Source organism: Tinamus guttatus, unplaced genomic scaffold, assembly GCF_059628265.1.
Source record: "Tinamus guttatus ecotype Peru unplaced genomic scaffold, ASM5962826v1 Tinamus_guttatus_pri_ptg000318l, whole genome shotgun sequence".
Classification (NCBI taxonomy): domain Eukaryota; kingdom Metazoa; phylum Chordata; class Aves; order Tinamiformes; family Tinamidae; genus Tinamus; species Tinamus guttatus.
In genome coordinates this window covers 1534257-1552295 of record NW_028288852.1, presented here as the reverse complement: position 1 = coordinate 1552295, position 18039 = coordinate 1534257, and the positions used below count along the sequence as shown (strand labels likewise).

General features: G+C 36.2%; 1 protein-coding gene across 4 annotated transcripts in view; it reads right to left on the bottom strand.

Moving 5' to 3' along the window:
* The window catches only part of ITSN1 (intersectin 1), a 120562-nt gene that overhangs the window by 52098 nt on the left and 50425 nt on the right, over positions 1–18039 (bottom strand). For all 4 annotated transcript variants that reach the window (XM_088528982.1, XM_088528983.1, XM_088528984.1 and 1 more), the window contains 5 exons: positions 14820–15082; positions 13874–14023; positions 13549–13689; positions 9294–9381; positions 8973–9112 (listed from right to left, as the gene is read on the bottom strand). In XM_088528982.1, the coding sequence (XP_088385108.1) occupies positions 8973–9112; positions 9294–9381; positions 13549–13689; positions 13874–14023; positions 14820–15082 (782 nt within the window). The remainder of the gene's footprint in view (positions 1–8972; positions 9113–9293; positions 9382–13548; positions 13690–13873; positions 14024–14819; positions 15083–18039) is intronic.

The window sequence follows — 18039 nt, the reverse complement described above, 5'->3', positions numbered from 1 at the left end:
CAATATTAAAAAATAGTATGGCAGACATTCAAGACAGACTTCGAAGCTCTCTAAACCACTTATTGTTTACCTATTTTCATTCATATTTCCTGAGATGTTAACTAAGAAACAAGTAAGACTTTTTAAAATGCAACTTTGAAAAAGTTTGACAAAATTTTTGTCTGAACAGCCATTTCAGCTTGATTTTGTTTCCTTCTTTGTTGAATTTATTTATTAAATTCTGTAGGAAAAAAAAAGACCCCTGAGCTACTCATATTAGCAACTGTTTCAGCTTATTGGGTTTATTTTTAATAGAATGGCAATTATACTCCCAAATAAGCTGCTAAAGAATCTTCAGGATTGTTTTACACACAAGATTCAATTCTTTAAGCCACATCTTCAGGATGAAATTGTGGCACAGGGAATATTCATTCATACAGAAGTATTGGTTTTGCCCCAATTGGCTTGAAGTATTTAGAATATAAAAATAAAAATATAAGCTTTTCTCATGATTTCTTTTAACATGAACACAACATTAACACAAATATAAACTTTATGCTGAATCTTTGTATGACATAGAATTTTGAGCCTAAACTTCTTAGAACTATAAAGAAAAAAAAAGGATACTCTACTTAAAAATGATTCTTTTATTAAAAAATAGCCACACTGGAAAAAAAAAAAAAAGTGGTTTGATGAAAGTACAGTATGAACATTTTTGTTAGTGACAGTTTTTTGTTGTTGTTGTTGTTTAGAAAAATCTTTAAAAGTTTATCTCAATTCACTCAGGGACTGAAACAATCTCTTGAATATTGTTCATACATTGAGATTGTTTTCCAGAAACTCACTATCTGACGAATTTCCCAGATAAAGTTTCATATAACCATCATCATGCATTGACTGAAACAAAGAAAACAATATAAACAGCAACAAAGAGAACTAAATAGCAAAAGTGATTCAAAGCGGAAAATGAGGATAGCTTTAATAAGCTTTTATAAGCTTTGATAACATGATTAGCAGCATCTTATCTATAGTTTGCTAAGAGTTAAAATTTAAAATTTGTCTATTAGCAGAAAGTACTTGCCTGTGTCTAAAACTTTTTGTTAGTGAAATGCATGCATGCTTCAAATTTTACATCATGCAACAACAAATTTTAAGATAAAAATTCAAAATAGCTACATATTGAAGAGGAGTAGCACATGACCTTTTGCAAGGTATTAAAAACACTGCTGGTAAATGGACGATAGTTGAAAAAAGTTAAATTGAACTTCGTGTTCAATTCTCTCAGCCTCAATTTATTAATGATCCTCAATTTTATCTTTAATGAAAACTATACAATGTTGCTACGGAATAATAATTTTCTATGCACATTTTTACTACTACTACTACTACTTGGCTAAGCCTACAAAGCTCACTGAAATATGGAGATAATTTGGGCAATAATGTATTTTATGAGCATATTATTTTCCTGAATCAAATTAAAGTGTAGCAGATTCTTAGAATTAAGAATAGATATTACAGAATATAAAAGAAACCTTTTTTTGCAAAGCCTCCAAAATTATTCAGGCAGGATGGCACCTTTGGGAACGTTTTGAAACCCTAAATGCGCATGGTTATAAACATTCATGCAAAGCCTCATTTTGGACTAGGGAAAATAAATAAATAAGCATTACAATACTCAACATCCTGACTTACTTCTTTGCAGCTGGCCCATAAACAAGAATGAGGGTTCAGGAGGCTGTAGTGAACACAACTGATCAACTGCACCTAGAGCTCAAGGCAGCCTATAACTAAATTGTACATTTTTGCAGCCCTACATGGTATTTTTCAATAACTTGACATTTAACCAATGCAGCTTCTTTACTTTTGTCATACTTGTAATGAACTGAGGTACAAAAAATTTGACATGTGTTTCAGATTAACTTGTCTTTGGTTTGCAAACACCACCTTCTCCATATGAGCACCAAAACTCTTCTTTGCATCAAAAAAATACACGCAGGTGCAAAAGAGAAATATATCCATACAGTCGTAAAAACATTAGCAATACAGTGATTCACGAGCATTCAGCTGAAAGGACATGGATTAGGAAATGGCACAGATGATGTGGATTCCCACCTGGCCAACAGTGTTATAAGTTTCTGTAGCTTAAAAAAAAATCTCTACATGTACAGAACTGGCCACGTGCAAAGCTCCTGAAGCTCAAAATACTATTGCTGTGAAACACCAAATATCTTGAGTAGAGTTGACCATTTTAACAGGCTATTTCTCTTCTCTGAGTAAAGAGACTGTCATTCAAAGCACTGGGGATTTTTAAACCGCAAAAATTCAATTAAGCTTTAGTGCTAGCTTCAGCTTACAAGTCCTTTGCTGCTCTACTTTCTCTGCCTTTCCTTCAATTCATTTCCTCTTCTATCACTAATTTCTTATGCCACATGGCTTGAGTTTCGAAGCAGTATCCCTAGTCCTAGGCTACATGACAGGAGAAAACTGCAGTTGCTGTTGAACAGGGAGAATGGAGAGTCGGTGTTTCTAATATGTGAAGCAACAAGCAACACTGAAAATAATCTGTTGCTACTTGTAAAATTTTAAGATATTTAGATAACAGTGCTTTCCAGATGTACTTCTTCTTCCCCCTTGCATTTCTATTTCATTCATTTCAGCATTTGAGCAGTTAAATAGAGGCAAAGAAAGTGCCACTAAAATCCTTAAGAGTGATTAAGGTCTTCATAATTAAAACAATCAACCCCCCCCCAATTACGGCAAAATGCCAACAGCTCAAAATAAAACAAGCCAAATGCAAGTATCTGAGCTTAGTTTACAAATTTCTTATTAAGAAATAAACTAGAAATAATAATTTGGTTCTTCTATACTCATATTCCAGAGGAGTCTACCTCTAACTGCGAATACTCTTTTCCCCTCCTTCTTCAGAAAACCATTCCTAATTATCTACTCCATAAAAGCAAGTCAAAATTTGCAAGACATCTGTGTGCCAGATATTTATTTCCTCTACAAACCCAACTACAAAGAGAGTCCAGTGTTTACATTTTAGTTATAGCTTAGCCATCTCACTGCTAAGCATAGGACTATCTATGCCACTTCCACCACCAAGCACAGAGCAACGAGCCATGTTTCCAAGCCTCTCCAAAGAAAGGTGTTTCCCATACTGAGTATATGCAGCTGGGTCATTGACTGATGCAACAGGCTCCAACAGCTGAATTCCAGGCCAAATAGCTAAGCAATTTTGTTCACTTATTTTGTCATTTTATCCATACGTGAAGTTTAGGGTATGAAGGGGATAGTTTTATAGTAAAGTGCATTTTCCACAGACATTTCAGCACACTACTCCTCCCACAAAGTCAAAGAGCAAGTTCAGTAATTTGGGAGGCGGTTTTGCAGAGTGCCGTTCCTGAAACGGCCCTGAAAATGCAAACTAGTCTGTACAGCTAGCACTGGATGGAAGAGTTTTGGAGGTAAAAATGGAATAAACCCTCTTCTTTGCATCATTTATGAGGAAGTAAAGATTTCATCAGTATCTTATGCAACAGATCTCTGTTGCTTTGCCAATTGCCGGGGGGAAATGAGGGAGAGAAAAGGATCCCCCACAGCGCTAATAAGGCACCAACCGAACAAAATTAGAGTAACAGTTCAACAGTCAACAGAATGGAGCTCAGCACAGTCCTACACTCACCTTTTACAAAGACAAGCAACTTCAAATTGTACATTTGCAAATTGTATTCTGCAACTCTGAAGACGTAACAACACTTTGTTAATTTTCAGTGTGCAGGACAAGGCATATTTTAACCCAAAAGCAGAAAAAAAAAAACTGTTATCTTTCTACTTAACTCACAAGCAGACCAACGTGTACAGAGTAATTTTTAGTTTTTGCAATAACCACATAATACTGAGTATGAATTAAAATATGAATTTCATGCAGCAGAGTAATATTCCCTGTATACAGACAAGCCATATTGCTATGAAAACCTGAACTTGGTGTAATGTAATGGTTTGAGCCCAAATTTTGCCTTTTGACCAAAAGATGAGAGAGTTTAGGACACTCTTTAAGGATCACATTCCAGGGTTTCCAGCATCAGATCTCCCCTTGAGGCAAACCACAGCATTTGATCCTGAGGAGAAGAACCCTACAGTTCTGTGCTCACTGAGGCTTTCCCGCAGCAATGCTCCTCTAGTGCATTCCTTGGCTCTCCGAAGGCCTCTCCTGTCCTTGACAAAATCGGTTCCTCCTCTCACCCCCATTTTACAGATGACTTGATCTGGTTTGGGATTTGATAAGGGAAACGTATTGCCATCTTTCTCATACCCAGAATCACAAATTTGCACTGCTCGGTAGGAATACTTACTATAAAAATGTTTCCTGCTTAAAAATTCTGAACACCACGACCAAAAATAGGCAATTAACTTAAAATCTTGACATGTCACATATGCAAAAGCAATTAACTAACTACTACCTTGCCCAGGTTGTAATTCAAACCACACTCCACATTTAGGCATTAAGGATTAGATAAAGATTCAGATTACAAACTCCCATACTTGCGTATGTTTTAGTGCTAGCACCTCTTACTAAAGCCTAACTTGGTTAAAAACTGTACACTCATCTGTTTATGGTAAAGTGAAGCACATAACTGGAGGAGGTTCATCACTCAGATTGAGATAGTTGTGTACTGCCTGAGTAGGGCATGGAGACCTTTAGAAAGGAGTCTAAGTAGTTGACGCAGCCCAGGAGAACTGCCAGGCACTGCAGCATTGCATCTTCCATTGCCACTGACTGGAAGAAAGAAATGCTCAAATGTAAACAGGCATTCATAGGCAAGACTTGTCCAGTGCACACTGACCAGACAGGGACTGACAACAACTGCAACAGGACACAAAATGCAAAACACTTCTTAAGAACTTGTTTCTGGACGTTCACCACCTCCTCCAGGCACTGACAAGAGCTTCCCGACAACACTAACATCTTGCTGAAACAGTAGCTTAGTGATTGTCGCCTGTGCATTAGCACAAATAAGCCCTAGCTACTCTATATTAAATAGTTACTTGGTCTTTGGAGACAAGAACTGTATTAGGAATTATTTTAAAGGCTTTCTCTGATAGATTACTATGGCTCATCTTTGTAAAATTTAAATGTATACTTAAACTGAATTTTGAAAGAATTTATAAAACTAATTTTAGTAGACCCATACTTATATGAACAGAACATCTAATACAAATTTACATTTCAAAGAACTGTTTGATAAAGCAGAGGTAATAAACAAGGGTCAATTGCTTTTTACCAATATCTGTATCAACATTAATTGTTAAACTTCTAGGTTAAGATTTTTAAAGCATACCTAAGTCTAGGCTACCTATCCATATTTAAGCATAAAAATATGGGGTTGATTTTCAATCTTGTTAGAGGCTTGGTCATTTATTCTAGCCAAACACAGCACAGTTCACAAGACTGCTACTTTCTTTGATAAAATGCCTCAATCTGATACTTTTCCACTTGGTAGCTAGCTAGAGAACCTATTTCTCCACCAAAAAAAACTTTTCTAGGATGAAAACAAACAAACAAAAAAACCACTATAGCTTTAAGCTAAAACCATAGTGGTGTTGGACTTCTACCAGTTTCTTCCCCAAGCCATATAACTGTAGCTCTATAGACATTCACTGAAGATATCTGCATCTCTCTGCTCTGAAATGCAGAGAATATTTAAACTCCAAAGTTTTTGAACAGGAAACATTTCTTTAAATATTTTAAACTTTTGAGATATTGACTGGAGAAAAAAAAAGTAACATGACTGCTCAATCTCAAAAGGAACAGAGGAACCTAAATTCATTATTTTGGGAGGATGAAAAAGAAACGTTGAAAGATCTTTTCTCTGTGGTCACTTTTACATGCTACAAAAAAAAAGAAAAAAAAACAAACGTGAGCTAATATAATATCAGCTGTGTGTGTTCACTTACTGCACAGCATAAAATACTCTAATATGTAAGCAAATGCAGTGCAAACTGCTGTGGATGATGGTGTTAAAGGGCTGACCTGAACTAAAATACATTAGAACCTCAAGTAAACCTTGAGGAATGGTCCCATTAAAGGAACACTAAATACTAGTGAAGTTGTTCATTTTACCTTGCATGGTAAATCAGTAGATACAGTGCAGGCTGTTTCAAAAGAGTAAATTAGAAATCTAGTTTTGCAAAATCAAAAGAAATAGATGCTCATAGTCAAAATGATAAAATTGACGATAAAATGGTGTAATTTAATATTGTTGTCAATTTGGCTGTGTTTTAAGAATGTCATGAAAAGTAATAAAGTACTTAGACATTACCTTGTATTTGCAGTTTTAGTTCTATTTTCTATTAAATAAGTAAAGTATTTTACCTAATTAAAGACCTATTTATCTCTCTCCCAGTAGGAAACATTGCAAAATACTGCAAGGTAATATATACATAAAACAGTATTTAGATATGCTTCTTTTCCTGGCACTTCTCCAGCAGTAGCTGTGCCCCATCACTACTGCTCACTCAGAGGTTACGTTATAAGAAATAAGGCAAGCAGCAGCGCTCCTCCCTTCGAGAGAGCATGAAAGCTGCACGAGACAGTGCTAATTAGGGCACCTCTGGCCTCCCCGAATATGCATCTCTCAGTTTCCTGGAGCACAACAGAAGCGTAGATCATACAGAAAGCTAAGCAGTTTTAAACCTACAAGACAATTTAGGAAGTTCCTTGATTAAAAAAAATGGAGTTTTAAACTTGATGAAAGAATAAAAATAGAACAAAAATAAATAAATATACAAGCATTCAGATATTCCCCATTGTTAAGAGTTTACAAGATAACAAACCTTTATTAGAACTTAGACATGGTAGTGATTTTGATACATTTACTTTAAGTTTTCAATTTAAATGTGAACATTATACAGTTGATTGATAACTAAATAAATTGGAAGGTATTGTAGCATAAAAAACCTTGTATTTATGCATCCAGTTACTAATAAGCAAACAAAAAAAAATCCTGTTAACTAGGGAATTTATTTATTTATTTGGCAACTATATATAAGCATTTCTCTATCAAAGAGCAGAGACACCCTTCCACTGGCAGTTACCAAAAAGTTGTTCACAGATTCATTTATGTTAAAAGATTTGGGGAACTATGCAAGTATGTAAGAAACAGGAGCATTCTGACTTGGAATGAGAACATTACTTCCACTTCACACGGGCCCCTAGAAAAATCGGAGAGTCTCCAGAAAAACTTCAGCTTGTTTTGCGTGTATGGTCTCACATGCAAGGTGCTTTGAGAGCTCCCTCCACGAGAACAAAGGCCGTTAAATCATGGTTGTAGGTACAACATCCAACATGTACAGTACCTCAAGGGAGGCAGTGAGGAGGATGGTGCCGGTGCCTCTTTTCAGTGGTGGCCACTGACAGAACTAGAGGAAACGGCCACAAACTGAAGCATCAAAAGTTCCACAGGAACTTAAGAAAAAATTTCTTAACAGTGAGGGTGGCAGAGCACTGGAACAGGCTGCCCAGAGAGGTTGTGGAGTCTCCTTCTCTGGAGATCTTCAAAACCGGCTTCGATGCCACCCTGTGCCACGTGCTCTAGGTGACCCTGCGTGTGCAGGGGGTTGGACTAGATGACCTCTAGAGGTCCCTTCCAACCTTAAGCATTCTATGATTGCCTTCCATTACTACGCTGAGTCCAGGAAAGGGCAGTAAATTGACAGTGAAGTCTAATAATAAAAAAATTCCAGCCCTCCCATCAAAACATATCTTGCAAGTCAAGTTACAGTTCTCTGAAGTAAGTTCCCATCTCTCAAGTTTCAGTAGTACAACTGTCCCACTAACTTGTTTTCCCTCCTCTTAAACTCATCTCTTCCAGTAAGCAAGAAAGTTGAAACAAGGCTAAAATAAATACTAACAAACAGCATCACAGAGCAATCTTTCTATTAAGCACTGCTTCTACTACACATTATGAAATCAAGAGCTCCATATCTTGAGTCTGAAAGTTTGATGAAGCCTTCCTTAAAAAAAAAAAAAAAAAAGGTCCAAAACAGTGATTTAGTATTTTAAGTGATAATTCTAAGTACTAAAATTTGAACACAGAAATCATTTTTCTATGCAACTGAAAAGCAGTTTATAGCTAGACAATTTATTCTTGGATGGATAACAATGCTTTGATAAAGCAATGTTTTTGCTTAATTTGAATTTTCACTGTTTAAGTTCACTTGTTAATTTAAGTTGTTCAATATGTTAATTTAGTTTATATTTTCCTTACTGTCACAATATTGGGATTACTCACCCCCTACCCATTTATAAACTGTTTAGGTCCCTCATGATCAAATCAAGTGCTGACACTAATTTTAGAATGAATATACCTTGGTCATATTTATCTGTAAAGCACTTCAAAAGGATTCATTTTAAAAATGTCAGAGACTGGTTGGTATCCCCTCTCTGAATACTACTCTTCCTCTACGGATTTTTGCAATTTCTTCAGTTCTTTCAGTTTCAGTATGCAAAAATAAACAGATCACACAGTTTCAACAGCACACTAATCAATAAAGCATGAAACCACAAACAAGACACAACTACATTTAAGAACAAGTATGAGATTATAAAGATCAGATAATAATTCTGAAAAAGCAGGATTTCACCAAGTCACACCTTTGAATTTGAAGCACTGATTCCAACATGTTCTCGATATACTATAGTCTTGCCCTCCTTCGATGCAAAAGGGCAGAAACTGGCGATTTTACACATCATCTCAGATCTAGAATCAGAGCTCAAATCCCATCTTAAACAGATTCTGTAGATCACGTTGTTTCAAACACTTAGTTTAGATGCTCAGTAGTACTTTCTTTAAAGAAAGAAATGATAGATTTCAGAATGTGCCCAATATTAACATTCCGAATCCATCATTTTAGTTCAATGTATTTTCCCATGGTGAAGGTAGAAAGTGATTAATTGAACATTTAGAGAGGGTTAAAAACCCTACAGTTACCTTCAGTTGATTATTGAAAATATCAATTTCTTGAAGTTTAGATCTGGTTTCTTTTTCTACTTCATCTAGCTGGTCTCGAAGCTGTTGACGGGCTAATTCCTTGGCTTCTAATGCTCTTTTGATAGTAAGAAGAGAATCTCCTGTTTTTAAAGATATTGTCAAATAAATATTTTCTTACATGGACAATTTCAGGTCATAGAAACCACCATTTTTCAACATTCATCTTACAAGATAAAAAAAATGCACATTACGCAGTATATTGTGCAAAATAAGATAATATGCTACACAATCCAACTCTGGCATATTTTAAAATATACTTACTATGCAAACTGTTCTGTTGAACTTGCTTTAGTTGGTCATTGAGTAATTGCTTTTCTGGAATCAACCTTCCAAGCATCTGCTGAGATTCCTGAACAGAAAATAGCAAGGAAGGATAAAATTAGAAACAAGCAAACAAGCAAAAAGATGACTGATGTAGCTGCTTGACTATTTCCTGTATTTCTACTGAATATGCATATTACTCCAGAACTAGAGGAAATTTTGTGCAAAAAAGTAGGACAGATTTCAGGAAATGTTAAAGCAAACACTTGCTAACAGTTTACTTCTAATTTCAATAACTAAATACTAACCTTGACCAGAAATTGAATGATTATTTTCAGTTTATTAATAATTATTTTTTTTAAAAAAAGTCCTTACTTTAAAGGTATACCTTATGACCAAAAGCTATGCAACATAGACCCTATTAGATAGAAGATTTTAGTGCTAGATCTCTGTTTATCACTCTTCAAAGAAATCAAGGTTTCAATTTCAACATGGATTTGTAACACTGCGTACCAAAAATTACAGGAGGCCTTGCAGATGAGAAAGTCCTCCTATGGTAAAATCATATACAATCCTTGCTCTTTCTGGAGGATGAAGTCCTACTTCACGCACCTTTCAAAGACCTCCAACTTCAGATTGTCAGAACAAATTATAAAAGCCTGATACAAAACAACTGAATTTCTAAAAGCTGTTGGGCTGTCAACATCTCCTCTTTTCAGGCAAACAAAAGTAATTTATTTTAGCATCTGTCCTGACTTGAAGTCTTTTGAGGAGCTGACAATCTGGCCATTTCAATTTGTCACAAAGATCTGCGAGAGACATAATACAACCCTAAGAATAATTGTCATCTAATTCCTTAATCCCAGAGTGAGTCCCATGAAAGGCTTTTAATTTTTGTTACAAGAACACAAAGTTGACTGTACTGAAATGACTACTGTTGCCCAACAACAGGGCATGCCTCTGATTTTAAGATTATGCAACCGCAGACCACTAGTCTCCTTCATTCCAGCAGACATACCTTGGTCGTGCAGCAGAATCAAGGACGTTGGATTTGCAAAGTATCAAAATTAAAATAAACTATGCATTTGACTACCAGGAGCTACACATGAAGCTGCATTGCCTATAACATTAGTAGATCTTTTTCAGCCTTTCAAGGATATCCCCAAGGCCATATATTCCTATCAGGGCACCACTAGTCCCCAACTAGAACTGTATCAGAAACAAGCAATATGCAAGGCAGCGTACTCTATTTGCTTCCTTCCCAAGGACCACAATTTGCAAGAATTGAATGATGTCCCATACAACAGCAGAAAGCAATCAAAGCAATTAAAACCCAATGCCTTTCCATCTAATGGGAGAAAACTCTGCACTGACCTTAAGCTCTGAGCAAGAGGCATCTCGGAACAGAGACACCACAAGATACACCAGGTTTCTCTGCCACATATCACATTTTTAGTGCTTGAGAGGAAAGCCAAGCTACTCAGGAGCCAGACAGGGTGCCGAAGGAGGCAAATTATCCTTGCAGATAACCAGCAGAAGCCTCGATTACGCTACAAACATGCCTCAAATATATACATTTCATGAACACGAAGCTTGGGTCCTTCCAACCACCGCTGGCAATGTCACTCTGCCAGATACCGCTGACTCCTCTAACTGGCACAGATTTCCACCAGCCACAATTCTTCTGTTACACAATTTCTTCCATACTTTTAATCAAACACCCTCTTGAAACTAATTACTAGGTTGAAAAATAATTACTTGTTTTAATTAACTCATATTTCCATAACAAGTGTCAGATGTATTAAACTGAAGTATTCCCATTCCAATAAAGAGGTAATGTCCTACAAAGAATTGTGCTTTTTTAAACCAAATAAAAAGTTCAGAGCATGCAAAATCTCATTTTAAAAGTTACATGCTCTTTTTTTTCCTCTTTAAATTAAATAGTAAAATTTACTATTTCTATTACTATTTATTTACTACTTTTACATATTTTTCAGGCCTATTTGAAAAACAGACCATCTGACATTCAGTGTCATCACGATTTCTCAATACGCTTTTACATTGTCGTCATATAAAACTTGTTGTTTTCTACTGATTAGCGACACTTCTGGACTCATGATGCCACTGTGATAAATCCTTCAAGCAACATCTGGCTGAAATATTACTGGTGGAGATTAAATGATTACCTGAGAGAAGATGATACTACAAAGCCACAGCTACTACTCCTAATATTAAAAAGCTCCTCCTTTGCCCCCAGCCAAACCTACCACCAAGAAAGGCAAGGGTGGGTTTCATTACTCAGGAACAGACATTGTGAATAAGGCAATTTAGAAAGCAAACAGTTTAAAGTATATTATCCAGGCTGCTGGATATACACTGTCTAGAAGCACTTGCAATGACTAGAAATGGTTAAAAAAATCACTTAAAATAATGATTCCAAAGCAAGTGTAAAATTTAGACAACTGTGCAAAATTCACTCTATTTGACCTGGATTTTCCAAAAAAGATTTCAGTGCAGTAAACTAATCAGACATCTTCATAGAAAAAAGCAATGTCTTGTACTTGGAAATGCTTAACAAAAAGCAGCCAACCATTGCAATTTAGCAATGAGTAGCACAAGCAAAATGTTAGAGCTCAAGAATCCTTCTTCCCTCCTTCACTTTTTACTTTCATTACTTTACTTACCTCACTTTTTACGATACAATTAAAACCAAGGCAAAGAAAGCATGTCTACAGTGGGCCAAACAGATGATTAAAGAAACTAGAAAATAGCAAGAGTCTGCAGGGAGCACTGATACCGACTTTTTTTTTTTGTCTAGTTCTTTCCACTAAGCTACTTAAACACACTTGTAGATGGATTATCCCTCTTATTATTTGTTTCCTAACACTCTTAGTATCACATTTTTTCCTGGCCTGCACTTTCTATTTATTACAGATTCTATTTATTACAGCTATGAAATCTCATTCAAAATGCTTTGTAACAGCTGTATTTTCTTACAGATTAGTAGGATATCTGTTGTGATGGGAACAAATCCCAACTGTAGCATATTGGTCTTTACTAAAGACTTAACACTTTTTGCCATGATGTATCAATGTTTCCTATTAATTTATTATATTCTGCAAAAAGCAAAAGAGATACTTTACCATTCTTTCCTCCCTACAGTTGCCATTTAAAAAAAATGCCAATAGTTAACAGAAATTACATTCTAAAAGTGAATTTGATGCAATTTTGTTGAAAAATGCAATGGTTAGAATAGCATGTACCTTCTTCTGAAAGATGCAATGGTACACACAAAACTTCAACAGACATGGAATGTGTTTTAGGAAGCAAGGTAAACAGTCTTTCAAGTGCTGCTTTTATTCAACCAAAAATACTGTATTAGTTAGGCTTAGAAATTTGAAATGGAATAGTAGGTGAAGTTTTAATAGAGAGTTTTTTTCTTAAGCCCTCATAACAGAAGCGCCACATCCTCTCTGGAATAGTAAAGACACACTGAGAATGCCTGCATTTCTGTCTAGAAATTTATTTCAGGAGGTATAACACACATAACAAAAATAAACATCCTTGAAACAAACCTTATAACTTAACTTGAAACCTTTACCAAGTGTAAAGAATACTCTGATTCAAAACAGATGTTAGATCAGTTCTATCTATCTTTAATTTGGCAGAGAACTTTATCTAAACAGAAGGAAAGATAATTGTTACGATTAGACTAGGAACTACTGCATAGCTTAAGCAGTTCCAATTTTGAAAGCTCATTATTTTCCAATTAAAAAAAAATCAGCAAGTCACATTACTGAAGTCATTTCTTTCTTTAAACAAGCAAACAGCAATCGCTGAATTAAAAAAGATTTTTTTTTTCTTTTCACCACAAAAAAAATCATCTACCTTCTTCAGCTAAATAATTTATTTATCACTCCCCACAAAAAGATTCTATGAGCACAAAGTGATAATTGCCTCTATTTTCAAATGAAGAAAACAACTTCTATATTTGTCTGACTAATCAGTACAGATTTATTTTTCCTATTCTTTAATAGACATCTACTTTTAATTTACTTTATTTAATGTGTTTTTTGGGGGGGGGGTTGTAGAGGAGGAGGAGAAGAGAGAGAGAGACAGAGAGAAAGAGAGAGAAATTGTCAACTTGTGAAAAAGAAACAACACATTTGGTGTCAAATTTACTTAGGATATTGATACAGGTGAGGAGGACAAAGCATAAGCCTAAAACCGAAAATTAGAGAAAATATTTTCTCACCTGTAGCTGCTGTTGCAAATGGGTAATTTCTGCAATTCTCAGTTCTCTAGATTTGTTTGTACTCTCAATTTCTTGTCTTTGGGTAGACAGCCGACAACGGATATCTTGAAGCTTTCCCTCCAATTGATTCTTCTTATCATTCTTCAGGGGAAAAAAAAGAAAAAAAAAATCTTTGTTTTACCATTATGATTTGCCATGCAAGTCAGGATCTTGTGTATTTCTGAAAGCTAGAAAGTACTTTTATTTTCTATTTATAGAAATTACGCAAGATTATATCACACTCATTACTGTGGTCATGTGTTTTATCTGCAATGGAATCACTTACTAGAGCCTCCAGCTCAAATTCTAAGGTCTTCTTCTTGGCCTTCAGAACAACTATGTCCTCTTGCTCTTTGTTTCTTTGATTTAGTAGTTCTTGACGACGATTACGCTCCCACTCAAGTTGTCTTTGCCTTTCAAGTTCCCTTTTTGCAGCCTTTAGCATTTAACCAAAAGAAGGAAAGAAAGAAAGAAAGAAAGAAAGAAAGAATATACGAAAGATGTATTTTGAGAAACTATTCTAATCACTAGTATTCCGGTGTGTAGTTAAAACATTATACATACACTGATAACTGATAAGCTATGGTCTAAGTATGTATCTATGTTTAAGCAAAGAAATTACCCAATTGTTCAAATCCTTATTTGAAAGCACTGGTGACATGGGCTTCATGCTCTAGCTGATATGTGATCAACCACAATTTTCCTTCATTTTAGTAATTTTCCCAAGATTCAATTTTCTTATTTAATAAAATTTCATATTAAGACTTCAAGGACTCACCAGGATAGCATCTGATCTCCCCCCAACATTAGGCATTCTGCAGTTCTGCAAACAGTCAAATGCTACTGTACTGAAAGCCTCATTAACCGGCAATGTGAAAACATAATGGCTTTTGTTAAATTAAACAATATCTCTTTTCTTTACAGGATTAACTGATCACAGGAAAACCATGACTGTCACCAATGCCCAGAAGTTTTTCATAATTGATTCTAGCATGTCTTTACACTGGAGACAAAAAAAAAAAAAAAAAAAAAAAAAAGTTTGCATGCAAAGTGCAAGAGGGAACGGCTGATTCTTTCCTCAACTTCAAAAAACTCGAAAGTTAAATTCATTCTGCAAATGCTTGCTTACAAAAAAATACAGATGGCAAAATACGTAAGGCATACTTTCTGTTCTGTTCTAATCAAATATACCTGCTTTCCACACCATAAGCACTATCCTTACACATGGTTACCTCTCGTCTTTCTATTTCTTTCCTCCTTTCCTCTTCTCTCTGCCGTTCCAATTCCCGTTGCTTTTCCAACTGTTTCTCTAATTCCAGTTGTCTTTTGCGTTCTTGCTCTTGCCGCTCACGTTCTTTCCTCTCCTGCTCTGCCCGTTCCAGCTGTGCGAGACGCTCTTGTTCTTTGCGTTGCTGTTCCAGGAGAGCCTGCCTCCGTTTTTCAAGTTCTAGATTGCCACGTTCAAAGTTCTCACGTTTTTTATCTTCAAATGTGACTAATGTGTGGAAACACAAGGCAAAGGAGAATTACATTGTGCTACTGACTTAAAGAACGCTTAATCAAAATCATCTTCAAAGTGAAAACTCTTCCAACAATACTGCAAGCTGTTTGCAACTACTAACAACATAGCTCTATGGGTGGTTCTAAGTTTTGTCATTAGCATTTATACTGTAGCTCCCTTAAAACTCATACCCTTAGGAAACTAAGGCAGGAATTTCAGGTCCAATTCCTCCAGCTCCTTAGTTCCTCTACATCTTCCTGTAAGGTGGGTATGATTCAGACAATCAAATCCTGTGCATGTAGACACAGAGGCTGGAGTTGCACCATACAATTGTTAATAACAAGGACACAAGAATCAACAGCTCAATTTTAGATATCAGAAGTAACACAAAGACTTCAGCAGAAGGTATTACCAAAAAGCAAATCCATATGATCAGAACTCCTGAACACCAGACATCCTCTGCAATATCACAGATTGCCCTTCCCCGATCGATGTTGCTAGCCCTCTTCTTTGTTGTTTCTCTAATTCCACTCAAATAGCTCTCTCCTCAACACATTTTCTCTTTTTATATCCCCTGTGTCCCATTTCCACCACCCATATTCTATATTTCTCTTCTCTCATGCCCAACATTTACATTTTTAGCATGCAGATCAAAGATAGATACTATCTCAAAGAGTTGTACCAGCTATCAAAGAGATAGCACGCTTACTTCGAAGTGTGCATGCACCAGTTTTGACATGCTGACCCAACATCTGCTGAACCAGCTGAATTCTCCTCATCTTTTCGTCAATTTGGGCCTCTTCCCTATATCCAACCGCCAAATTTCATGAAACCTGAAGACATTTAATCTCTCTGAGGTCTTTGACTCTGTCAAGTTTCAGTCACAATCAGGCACTGAGTTCACAGAATATTGTGATAGATTGATAGAGAATATAATTGTTATACATATTGATCTAAAAGTGGGCAAAAAAGAAAACATGTATAAATCGAGCAAGACAATTAAAAGGAATACTCAGAAGGACAAAATGCTGACAAGCAGCATTGACACTGCCTAAGAGATTTTTTAAAGACTGAGAAAAAATATGTATCACCAAGAAGATACAGCGAGCTCTAAGAAGGCTGTCCGACAAGTTAGGGTGGTCACTCAGCAAAATGAAGGTAGCTATGATAGGCCGAAAAACAAAGCATATCCAAAATACAAAAATAGAAGAGAATAAATTCTAGCAAGTTAAATGAAAATGCATAATTACTGACCTCTATGGATGTGTCTAAAAACTCACAAAAGTGAAAAATAAAAGCTTTCAGACACCTCAAAAGAAACCATCCAGCTGGATTTAGTTAGCAGGACCAATGAAAAGGGAGACAATGTTCACTCTATGAGAGATTTTTATAGGGGAAAATCTATACATTATGGATATAGTGAAAGGTTTATAAATTCTAGTTCTCCTCAAACTGGAAACAGAAATGGCTTTAGAACAAAAGCAAAATCAAAACCAATAAAACGAAGAGTGGCAAGCTGCCAAACCCAGCCAGTGCTAACCCACAGCTCAAATACAAAATTCATGAACTACGAGCTGTGCAATACAACCCATCCTTTAACCAACCTCAGCACTGTAAGACAAGAAGATGACAAATGCAACACCAGTCTTTTAGACAGAACTATGATCCTGGAAGCTACAGCCCTGTTAGTCTACTCCCATGCTGGGCAAAGTTGCAGAGAATTCTTGACATGTAGTATATGTGACTAAATATGATACAATGTGGAAGAACCAAGAGAGAAAAGAGCTGCCTCTCATGTGTAAAGCAGAGCTGGGCCCTCCTCCAACTTCTTTTCTATCAATAAAGAAGGTTGATAAAGATCTGCTCAACAGAAGAATACGTGGGTGTTTTCAAAGTCTATGAAAGAAAGTAAGCCAAGGTAGTGGTGAGCCTTCCTGCCCCTACAAATTGCAAACCAAAGACCAAGACCTCAAATCCAGCAACAGCCTATACAGAAGTGTCCAAGCTCACCGGGGACCAAACATTTCACTGCCAGACAAGACCATGCAGAACGTTCAGATGCCCCTTAGCAAGGTCCACTTCAGCAGCTCCTGCAATCTCACTGCCTCCTGCAGCCAGGAGCTACCCAGCAGCTGCCAACAGCAGTTAGGGATAAAATACAAACTGAAGATAAGAGTCATATCTGAATTGCTCACACACAGATTTAAGAGCCCCCTGAATAAACTGATATGGAAGGGAGAGGTCTTTGGGAATTAGTAAACTTCTAAAAAACTGAATTAAGGGGTGAAATAAATTACCAGTTTTCACAATGCTAGAAAGATTCTCTGTAGCTTCCTTCAAAGATCTCTACAGCAATTATGCTGTTCAACATACTCAAAAATGGTCTGGAATAGAGTGGAAAGAAATGCTAGATATTAAAGGTTTTAAAACAAAAAGCTGACTAGGAAGACCTTTATGAAAATCTCAGTGATCTAGCAATGAATCAGTAGAGGAAGTTCAAATATTAATGATTACAAAGTAGTGCATGCAGGGAGTAAACAGTAATCCTAACTATACACATGGAGTTGTGAGCTTTAAAATGGTCATTACTGTGGAAGAATGTTAGCATTACTGCATATAGTCTACTGAAACATCAGCTCAAATCTAAGCTATGATGAAAGGAGCTAAATAATGGTAGGATTTCAGTATAAAAAATAAAAGATTATGCTATTGCATAAATTCATAATGTTGCCACACTATGCAAGATTCTGGTCACCTTATTTCATAATAAAATACAGCAAAACTGAACCCCATGCAGAGAAGAGTGGATGATCTGAAGTGTGTTGAAAATCTTACCAGGAAAGACTGGCAGGAAAATCATAGCCTGAGGAAACAAACAACACCCGCCTCCGCTCCCTATACGCCCCCCGCCCTCTCCCTAGAGCTTCTATTTTGCCCTATTTCACTTGAGG